The 24,753-nt window shown below is 42.9% G+C and overlaps 1 protein-coding gene across 1 annotated transcript in view; it reads right to left on the bottom strand.

The window, feature by feature from the left end:
* FER1L6 (fer-1 like family member 6) overlaps positions 1 to 5,726 on the bottom strand; it is a 149,070-nt gene extending 143,344 nt beyond the window's left edge. Inside the window, exon 1 of the mRNA XM_006157540.1 lies at positions 5,654 to 5,726. Coding sequence (XP_006157602.1) covers positions 5,654 to 5,726 — 73 coding nt within the window. The remainder of the gene's footprint in view (positions 1 to 5,653) is intronic.
* Positions 5,727 to 24,753: the final 19,027 nt, after the last annotated feature.

Below are 24,753 nucleotides of genomic sequence, written 5' to 3'. Positions count from 1 at the left end.
CATCCCCAGATTCTGATTTCATTCATCTGTGATTTGCCTAGACATCAAGATGAATTCCCCTAGTGACACGAATGTGCTGCAAATCTTGAGAATCACTTCTTAAACATGTTTCCAGCAAAAATGCAAAAGCATCTGGGTCTCTCTAAGGCACCAAGAAACTTGCCTGGTATAGGTTAAAGACCTGAATCCAAAAGGTTTGGGTTCAAACCCCAGACCTTACACTTTCTAGCTCTAATTTGGACAAGGTACTTAACTTCTTCCAGCTCTGTTTTCCTCATCTACAAATAAGGTAAGGCTTAGGTTATCTACCCAACAGAGCTGTTTGGAAAATTAAAGAAAATATATAAAGCCCCCTAGCACAGTGCCTGCCAGGTACATGGTAGGTGCTCAAAGCTGTGGATTCCAAGGTGGGTGACTTGCTCAAGTCACCCAGAATTTCTTGGCATTTTTTCCCCCTTGCCTATAAAATGAAAGAATTGGGCAAGAAAAGTGGTTTTAAGGCAACAGAACCCTTTTGTAAACAATTTTATCTGGAACCTCAGTATGTAACATAAGTTTATTTATACCAATTTCTATGTGCAGTGAAAGGGTGGAGATTTTCCTGTAAGACCTCACCACCACTCTCTTCAGACATCTCTGAAGCCATTTCTCAGAATCTCAGGTCTCAACTTCTATGCCTGTCAATTTATTCATTTCTTTTCTTTTAAGAAGTATTTATTCAATTTTATTTATTCATTCATTCATTTAAATTTGACCAGAGAGAGACAGAGAGAGAGAGAGTAAGTGAGAAAGCAAGTCACCAGGTCTGGGATTCGAACAATGGTCAGCCATGTGGGAGTGCCCAGCATCTTAGTCACCATGCCACCTGCTGGCCCCAAATTTATTCATTTCTTTTTTTTTTTTCCATTTTTTTGGAGAGGTTTTTACTATAGGGCACGTATGCTCACCAGAAAGACAGAGAGAGACAGAGAGACAGAAAGCGAGAAATCCCCCCCCCCCCAGGGGATGGCCACGTCACAATCCCTTCTCCTCCATTCTCTTCTTGGGATCTTTGGCATGCACACACACGCACCAAGCGTGAGTTTAAGCCACCAGGTCCAGGACTTGAACCGTGGTCGACTACATGGGAGTTCAGCAACTTAGCCATTATGCTAACTGCTAAGATACCTTCCAGCTCTGACATTTTGGTTCTGAATTTATTCAGCAAAAAAGCATGGAATCAAAAGACAGTATGAAATAATGCAGCCCACATCACAGTTCCTGGGCACAGGCCTTGGCCTTTGTAAGCCCTCAATAGCTACAGAGAGGATCCCAGAATGAACAGAAGTCTGCTCTTATGACTCTTACCCGGGAAGCTAAAGTCAAGGCCAGCACTCGGAAGGAATGATAGTACCTGGATGTACTCTTTGAAGCAGCAAAAGAAAAGAAATACTTGCTCTCTGACTTGACTAAGAGAGCCTTATGAGGATGGCCACCATAGATTCAAGTTTGCAGTGAACCTTCTAGGCACTTTATACAAGGGGTCTTCAAAATGTTCATGAATATGTGTATTGTAAGAAAACAACCATGTATGGAACCAGCAGTTAACATAATGGCTATGTCACTGGACTCCCATGTAGTCAACTGCAGTTCGAGTCCTGGACCCAGCGGCTTAAAACTCACGCCGGGTGTGTGTGCGTGCGTGCCCAAGATCCCAAGAGGAGAATGGAGGAGAAGGGATTGAGGCGTGGCCATCCTCCCTGGGGAGTGATTTCTTGCTTTCTATCTTTCTGTCTCTCTCCGTCTGTCTGGCAAGCGCATGCGCCCTATAGCAAAAACCTCTCCAAAAACAAAAAAAAAAAAAAGAAAACAACCATGTATAGATTTTCATCTTTCATACCAAAATAAAAATAAACTCATACTTTAATTCCATTTTCCACCAACTTGTTGAAGTCCCCCTATATATGCTAGACACTGAAAATTGAGTTAGACCCTAAAGATGTAGTAATTCACAAAACATGGAACGGACCCTCACCTCCCTCCAGGGGTTGACATTTCAGAGAGTGAGAGACCCAGAGAGAGCAAAATAGTCAGCTAAAGCTTCTATAGCATCATTCATTCATTCATGGAGTTATCACTATGTCCTTTCTACTCACCATGAGGCATCCAGGGTGACCTTCTAAAAAGTAAACCAGCTCATATCACTTCCTAAAACCCTTCCGTGGCTTTTCCATTATACTTAGAAGGAAATCTGAAGTCCATGTGCACTCATTAGAGCCCTGCTCAATCTGACTTCTGCCATTCCTCCTGCCCACCTGGCCCTCTCTCTCACCCTTGGCTCTCTCCCATGGCTTCTATGCAGTCTTTTTTCAGTTTTTTCTAATCTAACAAGCTCTCTTTTGCTTGGAATGTTTCTCATAGTCATTTTTCCACCTGAGCTGCTCTCCTTCCCACCCCAACCCCAAGTGGTCTCCTCTTGTCCTTAAAGGTTGAGCTTAAACGTTACCTCCCCCAGAGGAGCCCTTTCTGACCACACTGAAAGAGACACCCCCACAGTCTCCATTTCAGCCTGCTTTCTAGTTTCTTCGTAGTGCTTTTCTCAACTTATAATGCAGTTACCTCAGCCTGGGTCTCAAGAGCTAACAGATGGCACCTCCAGCTCTGAGAGGGCTTTTTCCAAAGGTGTGGGTGTAGGAAAACCACATAAGTGTGTGGAGTTATCTAGGGCTAGCGGCAGCCAAGCCGTTGCCACTCCTAGACCCTCCAAAACGAGGACAGAGCAGTTTCCAGAACCCGGGAGGAGAGGAAGTCAGGTAGACTCACTGCTCCCCACAAGGAACAGCAAGCCTTCCATCAGCTGAAGGACACGTCAACCAGTCCTCACTCCCCTCGTTCCCTCGAACATGCTGAGATGCTCCATTGACCAGATCGAGCCTGAAGCCAGAGGATAGAGGACCTGGGTCATGTATCCATATAGGTCAACCTTCTGGGATACAGCACAGGTGGAGAAGGGTGGAGAATAGTTCTGAGAGGCAAACAGAACAGTCCTGCACAGGACTGTTGTCCTTCTGGACCTTTCGGTGTCCACCCCTGTATTCTCAGAAGCTAGCCTAGGGCTTGACACTTAGCAGGTAGTCCATTAATATTTATTGAATAAATGGATGATTATGCAAGAGTCCCAAAAACTATTTGTCAGATAACTAATGAATGGATAGGATAGGATTATGAGACTTAAGAACATAAGGCATGGCCACAGTGCCTCAGAATACACAAATAGAGCCGAAGATAGAATTTCCAAATGTTTCAGCCCACAAAGTCCTAGCTTTCCAGGCCAGACCAAGAAGGAAAGACCAAAGTCTCTGTTCTATCAACTTATTTCCACTGTGTTTTGTCACTCTCCTCCAGGACTGGCCTCAGGCCAGCAGGATGGTTGCAGTTTACTTTCTAGGAGGAGCCTGATTCTTCTCTGCACTGTTTGCTTTGTGGGCTGAAGACAAGAATGAGCCACAGGAGCAACCTCCTCTGAAAGGTCTATAGTAGACGGCCCTAAGTCTCACCAACTTGTCAGTAAGGGCTCCGAACTGCAGGCACCCCACAGGGTAAGAAAGCCCAGGCTCTGGTGAAACACTGGCACAGGCTCAGGAGCCACCTTTCCACCTTCCAGCTATGTACGTGCAGCAAGTCACTTACCCTCTCTGAGCTTCTGTTATAAAACAGGGGTAATAGAATCTACTTTTGAGGGTCATGAATAATATACAGCAAGTTGAAAGCAGCAGAGGCTTATTAAACACATTATAAATATTAGTTTTCATAAGGCCTACGCCTTATTCAATAGTGTGCCTTGACAGTGTCGTAATCCAGGAAAGACCCCAAAGTCTTTTCCACCCTCTTCCTGATACCATCAATTTGATTGACTAGACACCAAGTACTTCTATTTTTTTGTTTGTTTGTTTGTTCTTAAGTGGAGTTTCCTTTTTAAAAAAATTTTTTTATACATTCAATCACATTATTTAGCTTACCAAGTGAACATTTCAATATGTGAACATTTCTCCCCAGTCCAGTTGGTCAAAATATCTTAAACAGAAAACACCACACCTCCCCCATCCCGTCAATTCTCTGCCTCTGTATCCCTCCTCCAAATCCTTCCCTCAAGTACTTCTATTAAGCTTTAAGCCCTAGCCCCATTTAAAATGGTATCTTACTTCCCCATCCAAGATAACCCTTAATCGTTATTTTCAATACAATATTAATGTAATTCTCTCTCTCTTTTTTTTTTCACTCTGTAAGTTTCACCTGAGGACAAAGAATCAAGTTAGATGGCACTTAAGACCACAGCACACCAGTAGTGGACAGGAGTAAAGCAGCCTCCCCAAAAGAAGACAAGATAAATGAAGGTTAACCAGACATGCTGCACCATTCTGATGAATGGATGATCCTGAAATCTGCCCCGAACTAGCTATTATCAGGGCTGTCAGCAAAAGAAATCTCCAGGGAGAGACCCCAGATCTATCCACTTGGAAGTTATTTATCCAATTTGATGGAACACTGAGTGTCTACCCAATGCTAAACCAGGCCTCCACTGGCACAGTTCACACTGTAACTCAAGGTTTTGCCCTTTTGGCAAAGAAAGTAGCCCATTCTAAGAGCAGAAGGTCAGGCAGCCTGGATTTACAGCCTAAAACCATTGCTTCCTGACTTGGTACCTCTCGTGCTCAGGGCTGGCCTCACCGGTGTGCAGGTCCAACAGTCACTCAGGGCTCATGCCCAGAAGGACCTCAGCACACTTGGCTGAAGTTCTGCTATCATCATCTTGAAATTCCTACTCATTTCTTAACAGTGGCTTTTCATTTTCATGTTTCACTGGACCTTGCAAATTCCATAGCTCGTCTTTTCCACACTTGTTTATTCTCTCTGCTTCTCCACAACCTCATTCATAAAACTGGGGTAACAATACCTACTAGTAAAATGGTGGAAGAGTTGTGAGGATAAACTCCATTTGTAAGGGCAAACATGAATCACAGGTAGCCCTGGAGTTAAGGAACAGTTTTGACTGTTGGTAAAATTTGTGAGTCCACAGCTTTCTTATCACCCTTGCGCTGCTCTGTATGTCTCTTTCTCTATGTCGAAGAGCTCACCTTCCTGGTGTCTTGGCTTCTGTAGCTTCTTTTTCTTGAAGTAAGCATCAGTGAGGTATTTCGGGATTTTTTACTTAGCTAATGTCAATTTTCATAGAGGTGGTGATAACAAAGTTCTAGTTTATTCTGTGTGGTGGAACTCGATTGAGGACCAGAGATGCAGTCACGAGCAGCAAGCTACTGCTCAGTTGCTTCAGGAAACTCTCACTTGGTCCTCTCCATGGCTGTGTGAGGTCAGCCCAACAACTCAAGTCACAATGGGACAAACTGCGACTTAGGCCACTAGCTGAGTCACTCAGAGCCACTTATTGCAGGTCACGGAGAAAATTAGAATCTTGCCCCTGTCTCTTCATAGGGACCCCTTCCATGGCCCAGAGGTGCTCGCCCTCCCCATGTTTGCTCCCCCTCACACCATGTCAGAAGCCCTAGGGAGTTGCCTTAGGCCCACACCTGATGGTCTGGGCCAAGAGCTGGCAGGCTGCCCATTCCTCCCTACTTCCTGCAGTGAAAGTTTCTTAGGTAAGGGGGGTTCTACTCACCTTGTGCTCCCTTGTTAGCTAGGATTAACCCTTTCTCTGCTTTCTTCTTCTTCTTCAACTTTAGCCCAAACATTCCCTTTCTAAAAAGAAAGAGAAAAACTTAATATGGTAATAGAGACTGAGTCATTAAGTTGTGTTGAGAGTAAATCCACAACCACATTCAGTTCTGGAAACCGAGTCTCCTCATCCACCCAGAATGGAGGTAAAAGCCACATGTCAGGAGGACATAAGGAGTTCTTGAGATAGCTCTCCTTTTGCAGAAACCACAAACCCCACCTTAATAAACACCTGAGGTCCAGCTGGAATTGCACTAAGATGAGACACACTGAATACTAATAGTACTAGGTAACATTTCTCCTTTTCTTGTGCTAGACACTAAAAAGAGTGAGATAATCCACGGGACCAGCAGTTGGCATAATGGCTATGTTGCTTGGACTCCCATGTAGTCGACTGCGATTTGAGTCCCAGACCCAGTAGCTTAAACTCACATCGGACACGTGTGCATGCATGCCCAGATCCTGAGAGGAGAATGGAGGAGAGGGGATTGCAGTGTGGCCATTCCCCCTGAGAGGGGTTATTTCTCACTTTCTGTCTCTCTGTCTTTCTGGCAAGTGCATGTACCCTATACAAAAACCTCTCCAAGAAAAAAAAAAAAGAGGAATGAGATAATTCAACCATCACAGCCTCCTTCTCCAGTTCATCTTACAGATAAAGAGCCAAGGTCCAAAGAGGGCTGGCTGTTTCAAAGGTCCCACATCTCCTGAGCATCTCGGCTATTACTGGGTCCAGATCTGATTTCAGAGTCCAGGCTCTAGCCACTGGGAAGTCTGAGCCTGCCCATCCCCCTCAGCTGAGTGAGCATCTCACTAGACCTAGGCTCTCAATGCATGTCCACGGTCAAGAGGCCCTGGGGCTTACTGAGGTCACACCATAAGTACAAAGCTCAGCGGGCACATGGTACAAGCCCCTGTCAGCTCCTGTTATTATTGTTATTTATTATTGGCCATGAGCAGAAAGCCATTCTGAGCCTCCTCATCATAAGAAAGGGCCCTGTCCTGTATCTCTAAGACAGGAACATTTCCTGACACTCTGTCAGCCTCCTGAGAGAATCCCTCTCTGCATCTCAGGGATTAGAGAACACACGGTCTGGATGGAAGGACCATGAATGCAGTTCGGAGAAAAGTCCTGGCCTTGAGTCAGGCAGGCTGGTAGGGCCAACCATGGAGAAAGGAGGAGGAGGAGGAGGAGCAAGGAAATGCACACCAGGAGGGGAGGGAGGGAAGAGCAGCAGAGGCTCAAATCTATGCAGCTAGTATTCTGCTCTCCCAGAGCCATGCATGGAATAGCAGAACAATCAGGTCTCCCACTCGCTTACATATTTAGGACTTGAGCTGGTATACTGCAGCAGTTAGGATCAGGCATTCCGTAGTCAGACTGCCTGGATTCTAAACTCACACTTTCCTTGACCTTACACAGGTCACTTAACCTCTCTAAACCTGAGTCTTCATGTGTGAAATGAGACAATAAATGTAAACATTAGTACAGTCCAGTTACTCAATAAATCCTAATTAATGGGGCCAGCCAATTGCATAGTGGTTACATCACTACACTCCTACAGGGCCGACCATGGTTCAAGTCCTGGACCCTGTGGCTTGAAAGTCATGCTGGGCACATGTGCATGTATGCCCAAGATCCCAAGAGGAGAATGGAGAGAAGAGATTGCAGCATGGCCATCCCCCCTGGGGAGTAATTTCTCACTTTCCCTTTCACTGTCTCTGTCTCTCTCTGCTGAGTGCACACACCCTAAGGCAACAAACTCTTTTAAAAAATCTTAATTATTATTATTCTAAGGAAAAGAATTAGGACCAATGAGTAGAATGTAGTAGGAGACAGAGGTTCACTCAGTTCATTTACTTATTATTTATTTATTCTGTCTGTGTCCTCCTTTGATACAGATGGGAAATTAAGACTTCCACATCAGTGCCATCTGAACAGCAGAATGCACTGCTTTGGGAGAGGAGGAGAATTCTATTCGCAGAGGCATGTAAGCAGGAGCCCAAGGACTACTGTTGTAGAGAGGACAAGTATCACAAGGCAGAGATGACCTAGGGGACCTCAGTGGTCCTTTGAGACATGTGATACAGTAGGGTGAAAAGAATGGGCTCTGAAAACACTGAGACATTATGGAACTCTCAATTTTTGGAGTGAGTCATGGTACCCCTCTGAGCACCAGTTTCCTCATGCGTATAATGAAGATAATTAAAATAAAGTACCTACTTCACAGGATTGTCTTGAGAATAAGATGAGGTAAGGTAAGCAAAGACCCTAGGACAGTGTCTGTATAGAAAGCACTAAGTACCTTTCTGGGTGGTGGCATTTTCCCCCTTCGATTTGCCATCATCCTCTTATAAAAACTTCATGCTAAGTCTCCAGGGATCTCTGAAGAATGTACACAATGGGAACCCCTCTTTCCAGAAATGTCTTAGAATTTCCAAAAATAGTTCTTTCTGTCCTGTGGTAAGGGGCAGTTACCATGCAGAGAACCCAAAGTTAGTGAATAGGTATTTATGGTCCGCAAGGTCTCCTTGCCATGATCAGTTCATGGAGGCAGAATCTGATGTTCCTGGGAACATGATCAATAGGCTCTGCAGACTACTTGACAAGGCTGAGTTAATTCTATCTACAAATTAGAGGTCGCTACTAATAAAAGCCAGTATCGGTCAGGGGGAGACATACTGTTCCTTTAGGGAGCTGATACCTCCTTCATGAATGGTCTCAGCTTCTGAATTCTCCTAGGGCAAGCCAGTGACTATGGCATTATAGCATGGCTCAAGATGCTTCCATGGGGAGGGGAAAAAACCAGATGTCCACTTATTAGAGATGGGTACCCCTACCTCTCTGAAACCAAGAGCTTTTGACCCTGCTGCTCATTAGAATCATCTACAGAGGAGCTAGCCCTGAAGCATAGTGGTTTAGCCCTCTGTGTAGAAAGCTGGTTTCAACACGGCCAACTAGTTTGAATTCTGGCCCTATCAACTTGAAAAACACACTGGGCATGTGCACATACATGCCCAAAATTCTAATGGGATGAAGAAATAAAGGAAAGGGATTACAACATAACAAAACTGTTTGCTATCATACCACTCTCTCATGCGTGTGTACGCACATGTACCCTCTGGCAATTAAAAAAATATTGCCTAAAGAGTTTCTTTTTAAAATATCAATGTTTTGAACCACCTTCATAAGTTTTTAATTGATCTATGGCAGGGTAGTATTGAGAACTCCTGGTCTAGGCATAATTCAGAGACCCCTACATAGGAAGCCAAAGAGACTTTCAAGGAGGCCCAAACTATCTCAGCCTTCTTGGGTGGGTTGATGTTAATCTCACAAACACACAAAGGTGTTTGTCTGAAACTGTGAGTCAGTCATCAAGGGCACACCCAGCATGGTGCCCAGAATGAAAAAGCTGCTTGATGAAAATTAATTTATCTTCCACAGCCCCATGACATCCAACAGCAGAGAGGAGACGCTCCTTGCTAGCCAGAAAGATCATGTCTCTGGAAAATTGGGCAGTAGAAAGCAAATCAGTGATACAAGAAGGCTCAAGAGTCCTGCCTGAATCCACTGTCAACCCTAGAACTTGGTGCTAGATACTGAACTCAGAAGAGTTAAATCTCGATGACCAGGACTCTTTATACCATATGTACCAGGAACATAATTTTACACATTTGTATCTCCTAGGATCTCACAGCGTACCTCAAGGTAGATACTATTATTATACTTTTTTAAAATTGGGAGGTTGTCAGGGATTTCCAGCCAATATATTGAGCTTGACCAACAAATCAGGAAGACTTATCCTAGTAAGTCTCTGAGGCGACCCTCACACTTCCTCTCCAGTTTGCTAAGAGTAAAGTATGAAAACCTTCCCATTTCACAAAAAGGATGGGGTTTTCTAGTTTAGGATCTACTGAATCTCCTCCCAAGGTCACCCCCAAGTAAGCCAAGAGAGACATTGGAACCCACATACCAACCTTGTCTCCTCAGGGTGAAAGCTACCACGACTCCGATATCTGTATCCAAACAATAAAAGCATTAAACACGGAACACGTTAGACTTGCTGCAGATTATCTGTTCAAGAAGTGGCCATAAGGTTCGGACCACCAGATGGCATAATGGTTACATTGCTGGACTCCCACGTAGTCAACCGTGGTTTGAGTCCTAGACTTGGTGACTTGAAAGTCACACTGGGCACATGTGCATGCGTATCCAAGATCCTGAGAGAGGAATGCAGGAGAAGGGAGGCCATGCCTCCTAGAGGGTGATTTCTCACTTTCTGTCTCTCTGTCTCTCTCTGTGTCTCTGGTGAGCACACCTGCTCTCTAGCAAAAATCTCTAAATAAGTAAATAAATAAAAGAAGTGGCCTTAAGGTTAACTCTGCATTCTTCACTAGGATGTTATACAGATGACCTCATTGAGCCATCATGCTCAACAGTTAAATTTCCAAACCAACCACAGTGGTGCACAGGTAGCACACTGCTTGGTAGACTGGAAGCCATACAGAGGGCTTGACTTCAGTTCCTGGGCCCACCTGAACATACCAGGTGTGGTTGCACACATCTGTGACCCTAGCTAATAGGGAGGCTGGGGCAGGAGAATCATGATTAGGCAAGACCCTGTCAAGAATGACTCTTTCTGCCTCTCTCCTTTCCCTCTCTTTCTCTCTTTTCCTTTTTTTTCTCATAAAGAAAAAAAAATTCTTCCTCTTAGTATGTCTGGAGTAAAAAGTAGGGGGCAGAGGAGATGGGAGGGGAGTGACCAGTAGAGAGAGATGGGCAAGAAGCAGAACACACAGAAATTCAAGCCATGGGGAAGGGACTCAAGTTATCCTGAGAACAACTGGGAGTTTTTCAAAGTTTTTAGCAGAGTGCTTCATTCTCTCCCTGCCTAGGCCATCTGACCTTTTTCCTCCTCATCCTTTGACCACTCCCACTTAATAATCTCACCTTTGAGGCTCTGTTCTTGTGGCTAGTACTTGGATAAGTGAAACATTGCTAAGTTGCCAGTTGCTTGTCTAACTAGCAAGGCCACCTGCAGCAGATCCTCTTCAAGGACATGTCACTTGAGCAGTACCTCTTAGTTCTTTAGCTATCTGGTGAGTAGGCCTGAGAGGAAGAGGCTCTTTTTTGTGTCTTGACTAGGATTCTGCCTCTATATGTCCTTGGATACACAGATTTCAGAGGCTGCTTGGGAAGGAATATGCTGAATTACATGGGGTCTTGGGATTTCTCTGGAGGAAAAAGGTAGGTACATTTTAGAGGTCTAATATCATCAGAAACATTCTGATGGACTGCATTTATCTCTGACTGAGGTTCATTGGAAGGAAAGAAGGTAAAGAATTCAGACTCACCATGAGAATAGATGACTCTGGATGGGGACTAGCACCCAATACCTAGATTACACAGTCCTGGAAGGCTGGTGCTGGCCCAGTGTATGGCTGAGACTAGAAGTCCTGCCTCACTCAACAGCCTTGGTTTAGTACCCAAGTACCAACCAGGATGTAGTAGGCTGAAGGAGCCCTGGGACTATCAAGGGCTCATCTTCAAAAATAATATAATTTAGAGTTCCAGGAACAAAATCTGTGACTGGCTTATGGTCTGATTCTACCTTTTTGTCTGATATTTCAAAGCAAAACTGCTTTTTGCACTTTTAGGGAAATACAAATTAAAGATGGCATTCCTTCTCAAAGGACAAGCTGAACATTCCTGTAACTTGCTTAAGCAATTACTTTGAACACTAAAAATCAGTGTCATTTATTTGTACTCTAGGTGATACAGAGGCTCATTCCCTCACGTATTATTTAGATGTACATCACTATTCTTCATTAGCAAGGTGTGGGAAGTATCTTAGTGCTTTGTGCATAATAGGTATTCAGGGTATTTGTTTAATAATGTAAATAAAACTCTGTCAACTAATAGCTAGCCCATCCATCACAGCCTCCAGTGATAAAAATTAAAAAAAAAAAATCTCACCTCCTCAAACACTATGAGCTGATGATGACCTTAACTACCCCAAAACAAGCAACAAGTATAAAAAGGGACTTTTTATTATTCATCTAAAACAAAATAGTTCAGACTGAATAATGATAGGACTACATAATTTTGGTCAAGAAGAGATGAACTAATAATGTCATTTCAATACCTATTTCTGGGCAGAATAACTAGAGAAAAGAGGTTGAGTTAAAGTAGGGGTCAGAAAAACAATTCTATATACTTGAACTGGGAAGCATTATCAATGGTGTTGAGCCCAGGTATCTGTCAAAGGGCTCAGAGGTTGGAGGAAGAAAGGGGAAAATCAAGTAAAGATGAGGTGACCCAATCTAGCCATCACCCCTATTTGCACCGCTTCATCCTGAGGGGATCTATTTTTATCTGTATTATATAATTAGGAATTTGAGTAATGTATCAATAAATTAAGTTTCTAAGCTTAAAAACCAACAATCAAGACCAACCTCTTCATTCAGCATATAGCAAAACTGAGACTCAGAGGAAAGAAAGAACCAGTTCAAGGTCATAAATCTGCTTATTCAATGAGCAAGGACTTTTAAACATCCATTTATCCAAGAATGCTAATGTTCAGCAAGCATGTGCCCCCACAATCCTTCCTCTCCAAACCTGAGCTAGGCTAACGGCTAACAGATGACCCTTGACTCTCATTCATTCACAAACTATTTCCTTCAATATAGCTTTACTTCAGAATGCCTCAGTATTATATAAGATGTCCTAAGTGGTTAAAAACAAGCCTAGGGAGTAACTCCCATGTGGTTGTCTGTGGTTTGAGTCCTAGACCCAGCAGCTTGAAACTCATGCTGGGCATGTGTGCGTATGTGCCCAAAATCCCAAGATGAGACTGGAGGAGAAGGAACTGCAGTGTGGTCATTCCCTCCTGGGGGATGATTTCTCACTTTTTGTCTCTCGTCTTTCAGGAGAAAACATATAGCCTATAAAAAACGTATTAAGAAAAGAGAGAGAGAACATCTAATTCTTTTTATCTACCTACTTAAAAGAGAAAGATGAAAGGAAAATTCACATCTGCTAAAAACGAAAGTAATTTAATGCTGAAAATGAATGACTACGGTCTTTCAAATATGACCTGCAAAGGATCTTATCTTCTGTACATGTTTGAGTTTGTTAATGGCTTCTGCAACTAGGAGAAGAGGAAAATCTACTTCACTCAAACTGATTAGTTCCACAGGTAAAAACTTTAATTAGTGGAGTCAAATGAAGCTCTCTAATCAGTTAAAACTTGAAATATAATTAAGCAATGCAATGCAATTACTCACAAACACCCTTCAGTCATCCATGAGCTCAGGGAGAAAAAAAATGCCACCAGAAATTCATTGCTTCAGTTTTCATTGATGTCCTGCATAAAGGAAATAAACTTGAAGGCTCATCTATCAGCTCACGCCATCAGACATAACTCTGAAGGCATTTTGGAGAGGTTTTATAGAACAACTGTCTTGAGTGAGCCCTTTGGATGAGATTTACAGTGTTCCAGAAACAACGAATCTCATCCAACCTTCTCTTCTTCACTAAGCCACGATGTTCTTAGAGGCTCTGCCTGGTTCCTTTTAAATTATTTTTGCAAAGGCTGGAGTTTGAGCTCATGGATAGGAAGAGAAAGCTCTTTAGTCCTGTTGATTTCCCCAACAGTAACTGTCCTTGGAATTTCAGCAGCAACTCAAGGTCAAATAGTATGGAGTCCCAAATACACAGAGGCTTTCAGTCCCCTTCCTCCCATTCTCCACTTGGGTACATCAAAAAGAAGGGATATAAATTTATGCCTAATCTCGGGCCTCAAACTCATGAGACTCAGTGAAGATTTGTTCCTGAGATGATAATAAACTCATAGACTGCACAGTCCTTCCTGAGGAAGACCTCATCGATCCCTTATCTACGATGGGAGCAAAATAAAAAATGAAGAGATCCATATATTGAACTTATTCATAAACACAAGGTATCACTCCCTATACATGCTTAAAGTCCCAATTTACAGAGGGACATGTGTCATACACATAAAACAAGAAGGATGGAGCCATGACCCAGAGGAGGTGAACAGTGACTGCAGGTCCTATTTGTATTGCTCTAGCCTCCCTCGTGCACTTTGCCTTATATGGAGCCTTAAGCCCTGGGAGGGAAGGGAGGCTGGTAGTATTTTCCCAGCATACTGAGTGTGATGCATAGGCTCAGATCTGTGCATCCTGGAGCAAATTATATAACCTCTTTATGCCTCCATTTCCTCTTCTGAAAAATGAGTATCAAATTGTATGACTTCATAGAGTGCTGAGGATTAAGTGACTCTGTATGTGTGAAGCAACTAGAAGAGCTTCTGGCACATTAAAGGAAATAGCTACTATTATTCTTATCTCAAACCAAAAAGCTGTAGCTCAGTTAGAATGACAACGTGATCAAAGTTACCCAGCAAAGCTGAAGGAAGAGGTGGGTCTCCTAACTGCTAGCTGAATTCTTCTCCTGGACCACTGTTATTGAGTCAATATATAGTTGCCATTGTACAGTGCACAATTTATTAAGCATATTCATCTACTTTATTATCTTTATTCAAAGTGCTCTGAGACAGGCATAATAGCTACTGCTCACTGCATGTGTAAAATGACCATACATTGAACTAAAGGCTCTACATACAATCTGTTTCACTTAATCCTCCCAACAACTATCAGGAGGTGGTCAATCTCTTTCAGATCAGGAAGTTGAGGTCTGAAAGGTTAGATAACCTGCCTAAGGTCTCACTGCTGTGAGCAGTAGAGCTGTGATACCTGTCAGATCTCTGCTCTATGCTATCTCCCAAATACCAATCAGAGTCACCATTTTTTAAGCACCTAAAAAGAATTTGTCACCATGCAATCCTCACTTAACGGATGCAGAACACCACTGCTCAGAGAGGTAAGGGAACTTGCCTAGAATCACATAACAGCCTGACACCCAAGCCTACCCTCTCTGTTCTCTTTGGCATCTTCACCCAGGATGGTCCAGGTCTCTAAGGACAAGTTGAAGAGCATCTCCAAAGCAGCCCCAGCTGCAGCAAAGGGTGTGTGCAGAGCTCAGTAATGAAAAACAGAGCAACAAGCCTCACCATGGCCAGAGGCACTCACACTCACCAACTTCTTGGCCCCGAGGAAGTCAGCCCAGCAGGAAGGACAGTTTCTAGCACTTGTCTAGGAAGAAGGAAATCTCCCCTTGGAATCTGGGGCTCCAGTGGAGCAGGTATCAGGCACTACGCAGGCTGCAACCCCTCCCCCATCCTTGTGTGGGTGTCTCCCAGGAAGTGCCCTTTCTGTGTGTATCTGCCTGGCAGCTCCCTATCTATGTTTGAAATTGAGTGCCCTCTGCTTAGTTTGGCTGCTAGAGCCCAAGAATCCAATCAGCACATACAGAAGTTCAGAGCAGGTCTTGAAAGGAGGGGCCCCCAGTGCATTTTATTCCAAGTCAGGTAACCACAGGCAGAGCAGTATTCAAAAGCTCTAGCTCCAGACAGGGCCACAGCCCCCAGATACAGCTACCCTCCAGTCATCAAACCTTAATTCTTCACTACCACCCCCAGTTGTTACACATTTTCATTGCTTACTTCATAATAACACTAATGGTTAACATTTTTTGAGCACTTTAGGTTGGTTCCTGCTGCCTCTGCAAGTGTTGTCCTGCTTAAGTCCCACAACAGCTCTCAAAGGTAGGAACGGTTATTGTGCCTAAGTCACAGATGGTAAAACTAAGTGACAGGGAGACTGGAAAGTGCTAGGACATGAACTGAGGCTCCATGACCCAGGAGTGTAGACCTTTGGGTCTTCTAGCCTGCTGCCTCCACTCTGTGGTAATTTACTGAGACCAGGATTCTGATACTACATTTTTTTTTTTAGAGGTTTCTGCTATAGGGCACATGTGCTCGCCAGAAAGACAGAGAGAGACAGAGACAGAAAGCGAGAAATCATCCCCCCAGGGCGTTGGCCACACCGCAATCCCTTCTCCTCCATTGTCCTCTCGGGGTCTTGGGCATGCACACACATGTGCCCAGCCTGAATTTAAGCCACCGGGTCCAGGACTCCAATCACAAAGGACTACATGGGAGTCCAGTGACATAGCCATTATGCCAGCTGCTGGTCCCTGATACTATTTCAAAGGGGTCAAGCTTATCAGGGAGAAAACAAGATCAAATAGAAAGAAAGCATTCCGGCCCACCAAATGCCTCGGAAACCACCGTCAGGAGAGGGTTAAATGTGGTGGCACAAAGAGTCAACTCTTGTAAGAAATTAAGGTATTGGGCCATCTCCATGAGCAGAAATGTGCTGCCAGATCCCACTTAGTGACCATGGTTTGACTCCCTGGCCTGGCTGACCTGAGACACGCCAAGCAAGTATGCAAGTACCCGAGATCTAACGGACTAGAAATCTGGGCAGGAGTTGTAGCATGCCCAGACCCTGTGGAGAGGTGTTCTCTCTCTCTCTCTCTCTCTCTCTCTCATTCATGTGAACTCACCTTATCATGAATAAAGAAAAATAATACTTTTTTAAAAGGAAGTTATCCAGTTACAAATCACTTTCACTCTTTCACTTTCTCTCTTTCTCCTTGCTTCTCTGTGCCTTCCCCTTTATCTTTCGCTGTGCCTGTTCCTTAATCATTTTAGCGCTGGCTGGTTGGTCCTTTCCCAAAGAGGTGAAAGGATGAGTTGGTAAAACTCAAAGTGGTCAGTAATGTAAACATGTCTGGAGAGTAAACTTCCGGGGAGAAGGAGGCAATGCTGCGTAGTGATAGAGAATAAGGTTTGGAAATGGTCTTCACAATTTTATTTGTTTGGGAATTATTTTAGAAATGTAGAACAAAGAATGTATTGCAAAGCAAAAAGCTATTGAAACTCTCCTCCCCACTCTGGAAAGGATAATGCCCTTACCATCAGGCTGCCGCAGGGGATCCAGATACGAAGGAGAGTGTATCGATGGAAATCTCCCACCAACCTCCCCCATGCTTTGTTCCTGCCAGAGGGAATGCATTTCCGTGTCTACAATCATTATCCCACATACAGCCTTAGTCATCAAGTTTTTCCTTGGAGAATTCACAACAGTGGTTATTATAGTTCAACAAACATTCACTGAGTACCTATTAGATGCCCAGCACCATGCTAGGCTTGTGGGAAATCCAGAACAATGATGAATAAGACAGTGTGCTGGGCTCAAGGAGTATTAGGGCCATTTTAGCACCTGATACACTTGAAAAGGCTTCAGTCACCCCATGGTAACATACTTCTCATTTTCTAGAATGCCTTATACGTTACTAAGAGCACTCATCTCTGGCGATGTGAGAAAAGCTACAGCTCTCCCCATTTGATAGATGAACTGATTAGGTTCCAGAAGACTTGAACGACTTACTATATCTAACAAGAGACAGAACTGGAAATTGTGTAGGTCGTGGAATGTGTCACTCAGAGCTTCAGTTGCAGGGAGCACTGTTGACCAATAGCTTGGGTTTATGAGCTTTGGCCTCCTCTTCTTCACAGGGTTAGATCTTTGTCATGATCTAGAGAGTCTTCTTGCTTCTTTGCTCCTTCCCCTTGACCCTTCTCAGGAGTTCCCCCAAACTAATGCAGCCCACTAATATGGACTTTTAAAATATGCTTTATAGGGACCAGCAGATGATGTAATGACTACATCACTGGACTCCCACATAGTCGACTGTGGTTTGAGTCCTGGACCTGGTGACTTAAACTCATGCTGGACGCATGTGCGTGTGTGCCCAAGATCCTGAGATGAAAATGGAGCAGAAGGAATTGTGGTGTGGCCATCCCCCCTGGGGGGTGATTTCTCTCTTTCTGTCTCTCTTTCTGGTGAGCACACGTGCCCTATAATAAAAACCTCTAATGTGTGTGTATGTGTGTATGTGTGTGTGTGTGTGTGTGTGTGTGTGTGTGTGTGTATGCTTTATGGAGGATCCAACCTAACAGAATCTAACCCAAATCTTGTGATTCACAAATAAAGCTTCTGTCAATAAGGAGGTTCCTTTGAAACAAATTTGGAAAATGCTGGGCTTCACCTAGCTTCATAGGCCTTCTTGGATTTAATCTGCTCACATGTAATAAGACTCTTCAAATGTACAGAAGTACTCCAGAATATAATGGTTCCCAAATCGATGTGACAACAAGCATCTTTATTCTGTTTCCCTGAATTGGAAATTAGAATGCTAAAACACTGTTTTTTTCACAGACCACAATTTGAGAAACACTGCTAGGCCCCATTCCCAAGAAGGACACACCTATTCTTTCTTTGGCCTTGCTATAGAGTCTCAAAACTAAAGGTTTCATATTCTCTTCTCTCGTATGCTCAGATGGATGTGCAATAAAATTGCTGAAAACCAGGCAACAGAAGCAAGGGACCCAGACAATCCTCAATGTAATCATCCCTTGTAGAACAGGAAGTTAATTATCCATTCCATTAAAGCTTCATTCCTATTTTTAGAAAATGAGATGCTTATGCTTTTGAATATCTAAAATAGGTGTCACTGTCGAGACAAGTAAGTTGACTAAGCTTTTAAACATGAGCAATGGATTCTAAATTTTCTACTGCTTAATACTAGATTTATTATTGTGAGCATTGCTTAGTGAGGTAACAATAAAAATGGTTCCACTGAATGTCTAAAGTCAGTGATTGGATTCAACTCCTGTTCATGATTCAACCCTTGAATGAAAGAGGGAATAAATGCAGTGATGTAAGTCGTGCTGTAGCTTTTCTACACATTTCCTGGAGATGCAAACATTCAGTGTGTATAAAGCTTAATGGGGAAATCATTTCCATGTACTGAAGTGGTGTTCCTTGTATAAATAAAGCTAGGTGAGATTTATCCGCAAAAGCAAACAAGGGTCACATTAGGAACAGGAGATCTAAAATGAATGTACATAGAATCAGTCTTCTTGCACGCTTATAGATTTTCCTTCTTCTCTGAGAGGCGCAATTAAAGTGAGTGCAGAAAAGCAGGAGATCTTGGTAAGATGGGATGAGGAAACAGATTGCTATTTATTACCTACTATGTAATAAGCAAACACCATAGGGCCAGGTGATGGCTCTATGTGACAAAACTGAATCCACATGGGAAAGGTCTTGGATTGGCAGCCTGGGACCTTCTGAGTATGCTGGGTACTTGTGGTCTGAGCTGACCTTCTGAGTATGCTGGGTACTTGTGGTCTGGGCTGACCTTCTGAGTATGCTGGGTGCTTGTGGTCTGGGCTGATTGGGAATGGAGATGAATCATAAGGACACGGTTAGAGGTGACTATGTCTCTCTGTCTCTCTCCCTCATGGAAGAAATAAAGAGTGGGAATAGAGCAAGTCTCTTCATAAAAACTAGAATCATGTTGTAGAAGGTCCAAGAGAAACAGACCAGCCTCCTTTAATTGTCATACAGTGAAAAGTGAATGATCTGGATTCCATATGACTGGAATATCCTAATGGATTAAGAATGTACTTTTTTAAATTACCATCACCCTTGACTTCTTCCCAGGCATACTGAAATCTTTTGGTGGACAGAAACATGATGTATTTCATTTTTCTTACTTTCAGCATCCCATCCAGTATAAGATATATATTATATTCTACAGCAAGTACTCAAAAGTCTTTAAATGAAGAATAGACATAAGAGAGAGCTTGGTAAATCAGTCCAATGCTTTTACTTTGTACATAAACTGAGGACAGGACCAGCCCCAAGAGACACAAGCTACCAGGATCAAACTTCAGGTGAAACCCAAGACCTTGCCTCTCAGTGTAATGCTACTCTGTTTATGGTGTGGCCCTTCTTGATAAATGGGTTCATCTTTTAATATACTTTTAAATTTTTATTTTGTTTTCTTTTCTTCCTTTTTTTTTTTTACATTTAATCCCTGTACATCTTCGTAGCATACAAAATAAATCTTCCCAGAATGAATACACTACATTTTAGTTTAGTCAGATATTACCAAACACATCATCACCAGATAATTTTCCACTTCTGTGTCTGTTAAATGCTTTGCATTTCCCCCCTTATTCTCTCCCTCCTGACCTCCACTTCCCACTCTCCTCCTACACTCCCAAGTCCCATCCACCGGCACAACAGAAACCTAGGGGGTCAGCTACTAGTCGGGAGCAGCTAGGACATTATCTGCTGGTGTGTTTTCAGATTATTTTCCAGTCCTGTGCCCTGCCATTGCCTTCCCAAGGCCCACCTATGGGTGCAGCAGAAACCCAGGAGTGTCTTAAAATGTATGAATTGGATTAGTCTATCCTCCTAATTCAGTGAATTAGGACAGAGTGAACATTATTAAATGTTCTTTCACAGTTAAGAGTCTTGTATCAGAGTCATCATTTTAACCAACAACAAGAAGGTACAAGACTGGGTGAGAGAAAGGACTGGGCCTAATCTCTGATATGGGTATCTAGGAGACAGAAGCATTTGTCAATTGTCAGTAGCTCCCCTGAGAACTTGTCAGGAGTTTTTGAAGCTGTGATAGGTTATTCATGGCTGCTGTGGGCAAGGTAGAAGAGAACAGCGTCCTGTGTATTTGCTGGTCCGACCGTTGACTAGCCCCTGGACGCTGACTTTTTAAAGCTTGGATAGTGCATGCCTGCTTGTTTACTAATAGCCACTCTCTTCTCTTAGCAACAAATGCCAGGTGCTAAGGTCCAAGCGAAAGATGTCCCAATACTCTAATTTTGCCTTAGAAAACTCGGCACACTGATTTTTAAAATCAGGCTGCAATGACCTTTTATATAGAAATGGCAATGCACTTTCTAAATTCGAAGAGCAACATCTTAATTAACTCAGTCGAGAATGCAAAGGATCTTGAAATCTGTGGTGAACAGCAGGGCACCCCACTGTGGGACAGGAATCAGCTGTTCTTCACATCCTCCCCAGAATCAGCCTTCTCCTTGAACTGGCCCCCTGGGCAGCATGGATATCTTCTGGGGCTCTGTGATCCAAACAGTGGGAAGGGTTCAGAGCAATATTAAAGCACGTGGGACAGTTCCCTTGGGACATCTCTGTTGGCATTCATCCTGGTATAACATCAGGTCCTGGGGACATGGCCAAAGTCACAACTGGCTGAAAGGCTAATTTCCTTCCCATCCTAATACACAGGCTCATCCACATCTGTTTACACATGTAGCTACCATTGCATATTGCCTCAGGGATGCCTACAGAGTAAAACACAAACTACCTAGAAGCCCAACCTTAGAGTCTGTGCTCTGGAGAAACTGCAAGTATGACCTCCTTATTTATTTATTTTGCACCAGTCTATTTGAAGAAATTTTTTAAGAGAATTATTTAATTTCATTTATTTATTTGTTTATTTTATTTTTGATCAGAGAGAGACACACAAAGCAAGAGAGAAAGGGGAAAAGTGAGAAAGCAAGCCACCAGGTCTGGGACTCGAACCATGATTGGCCATGTGGGAGTGTCCGGCACCCCAAACACCATACCACCTGCTGGTCTCCAAAGAATTTTTAATCACGTAATTCTTTCTTTCCTTTTGTTAGGTCCCTTTATTGTGTACTCTCATCTCTACAGACATGATGGCAGAAGAAACAGAAATAAAATTGGTGTAAGGCAGATAGCTTTAGAATTAATTTGGTGTTCTCATCATTTAACTGATGAAGCAAAGGTTTTAAAAAATCACTAGATAAAATCATTTAACTTGTGGTTTTAATTACCATGTGCTTTCTGTCTTCCATTACCATGGATACGCGCGAGGGGGTGTATGGAACAGGTGTGCTATCTCTCCATCACCAGAAAGCTCTGCACCCCAAAGTTTCTTGTTGATAACAGTGATGACCCCACAGTTTCTGGGAGCATCAGTGATCAGTAAGGCCAGTCTAGAACCTGCTCTTTTTGCCAAAGTTCAGGGAAGTGTTTGCGAGTATTGAACTTGGGTGCTAATTCCCACATTTCGGTGTTTTTCTTCATTTATGTTACCATTTTAATCAGTAGAGGTTACATGCTTTAGTTTAATTCCTCTCTTATAATGAACTTGGAATCTTATTATGTCAGAAAGTAAGGAAATGCTCAAAAACTGGTGAGGAAATGTCAAAAGGACATAGACAACATGAAGGGGCTCCCTCTGGCAACATATGGGGCCATTTGAGTATCAAAATAAACAATGATGAGGGAACCAGCAGTTAGCGTAATGGCTATGTCGCTGGATTCCCACGTAGTCGACCGTGGTTCGTGTCCCGGACCCGGTGGCTTAAAACTCACGCTGGGCGCATGTGCGTGCGTGCCCAAGATCCCGAGAGGAGAATGGAGGAGAAGGGATTGCGGCGTGACCATCCCCCCTGGGGGGTGATTTCTCGCTTTCTGTCTCTATGTCTCTCTCTGTCTGTCTGGCGAGTGCACGCGCCCTACAGTGAAAATCTCTCCAAATAAATAAATAAATAAATAAACAATGATGAGATTAATACATTAAATTAATAATCCATAAACCTGTATTGATACTAAAAAGAGAGAGTTACATAGAAAAAATTTTGAACACCATTTTTAAACCCCTATGGTGATCATTAATTTAGCTAAGAATCATCAATAGAGGCTAAAAAATGAGATGAAAGACTATTGGGAGCACTCTGGGGGTACCGCTTAATCAAACGATCACACTTAATGATAATTATTCAATTGATATCACATGGCTCTTTCAGTCAGGCCCTGAGAACATAGCATTTCTATACTTCTCAGGGGGAAAAAAAAGTTCAACCAGAATCTACTCATAAAGAAATAAACAAATATAAGCATGCAAAAGAACATTTCTTGACACTTTCAAAATGTCAATTTCATGAAGACAAAATAAAAAAACAAAAAAGGTCAGGGAACTGCCCTGTATCCAAGGAGACAAGTGATATCATGAATAAATGTAATATGTGATCCTTGTTTGGATCCTAGACCCAAAAAGCTTTTAACAGATATAAAGCACATTTTTGGAAGAATTGGAGATATCTGAATATGTATTATATTAGATATTAGTATGTCATCAATAGCAATATTGTACCGATTTTCTGAGTATAGTGATTATATTGTGACTAAACAAGAAGATGCCCTTGTTCTTAGGAAATGATGAGTGATGAATTATTTGGTAATTATGTGTCATGATGTCTATGACTAAGTCTAAAATGACTTAGAAAACAGGTGATAAAACATTAATTACAGACTGCAACAGGGTAAAGTATCTAATGGTGTTTATTATGCCATTCTTGAAACTCTTCTATGGATTTGACATTTTTCAGAATGAAAACTATGAGGAGGAGAGTGGTTACATTTGGATAGAACTGAATCAAAGGGGAGCTGGAAGTGCCACTGATGTCTTAGTTCCAGATCCGGGTGGTATTCATGTGACCATTTTGTGATCGCTCGGTGAACTGTTTATTTCAGTTTTGTGTACTTTTCCTATGTTGTTCAATAGTAAATTGACTTAAAACAATCTTGCTTAGTCAATTATCCTCCAAATTGTATGGCTCTTTTCACCATAGACTCTCTCTCACATGTGTGCAGGCACACGTACACTAGGAGAGCCGGGTGTTACCTCCTATGAAGTGTGCCAGACACTGAGTTATGCACTAGGGGGACCAAAAAAAGTGAAAGTGAGGTCCCCGTTTTGGCAGCTCACAGGCTAGTATGAGGTCTCACACACACATACACACACACACACACACACACACACACACACATGTGCATACACAGTCTATACTAGAGTGATCATAGTATTGGGGGTGGGGGTGGGGCAGTACAGGCTTCTCCAAGGACATGTGAATTTATAAAGGCTCTGAAGGATGAGAAGGACTTGAGCAAAGGTTGTTTTCTGCTCTGGTTTGGAATGCTGTGTTCATAGGATTTACCACTGATTCTGGGGACAACATTTGGTGACGGCTTTAGAACTATCAGAGACCCCCACCTGCAAACAGGTAGGGGTGGGAACTGCCAGCTTTTGCTTAAAGATGCTTCTCTTCCCTTTTCAAAACAGTGTAGAAAGGCCATTGATTTTTTATTTATTTATTTATTTATTTATTTATTTATTTATTTATTTATTTTATTTTTTGAGAGGCTTTTGCTATAGGGCACGTGTGCTCACCAGAAAGACAGAAACAGAGAGACAGGAAGCGAGAAATCACAACCCCCCCCCAGGGGGGATGGCCACACAGTAATTCCTTCTCCTCCATTCTCCTCTCGGGATCTTGGGCACGCACGCACACGCGCCCAGTGTGAGTTTAAGCCACGGGGTCTGGGACTCAAACTGCACTCTACTACATAGGAGTCTAGCGATATAGCCATTGCACCAACTGCTGGTCCCAGGGCCATTAATTTTTGTCAAGGAAAATCAGGGCCTCAGGAAGGTCAACGACCATAAAGACATGCCATTAATAGCAGAACCAGGACTAGAACTCAGCCATATTCTGCTGGGGTTTTTGGTTTTGGGTTTTTTTTGTTGTTTTTTGGTTTTGGGGTTTTTTTTGGCAGTTAGCATTTTGCCTGCCTTTTCCACTGATATACCAATATTTGGTTTGGTTTGGCTTGTTTTGTTTTAGTCTGTAAAACTTCTTGAGGCCAAGCTTCATATAATTTTCATTCTAGTAGTCTCATACTCATAAACACAATATTTGGCAAATGGTGAATGCCAAAATCCCCTGGTTTTACAAATAAAAGAATGGAATCTCAGAGAGGTTAAACTGCAAGCTGCCCAGGGTCATACTGCACTCGCCGAGGATCTAACTCTCGCCAGTTCTCCCCGTCCCTGTCTCTCTCCGTTACATCAGTGCTTTCGTGTTTCAACTATGTCAATGCCACCTCAGGAAACTGCCAAATCCAAATAACTGCATTGCTGACTTAATTTTTAAATTAGTTCATCATTTTTATTATTCAAATGAATTTCTATTTCATAAAAACTTTATGGGGCGAGTCCCATAGCCTAATGGTTCAGTGAGTTGAATCCCATGTGATCAACTGTGGGGCGTAATTCTGGCCCTGGGCCTTGAAAAGTACATGTATCTTATATGCCCAAATTTTTCAAAGGATAGAAAACTGGAGAAGAAATTACAA

The sequence above is a fragment of the Tupaia chinensis genome, unplaced genomic scaffold (assembly GCF_000334495.1).
Source record: "Tupaia chinensis unplaced genomic scaffold, TupChi_1.0 Scaffold000545_1, whole genome shotgun sequence".
NCBI lineage: Eukaryota > Metazoa > Chordata > Mammalia > Scandentia > Tupaiidae > Tupaia > Tupaia belangeri.
The sequence above is the reverse complement of the archived record's forward strand: the minus strand, read 5'-3'. Positions and strand labels throughout refer to the sequence as shown.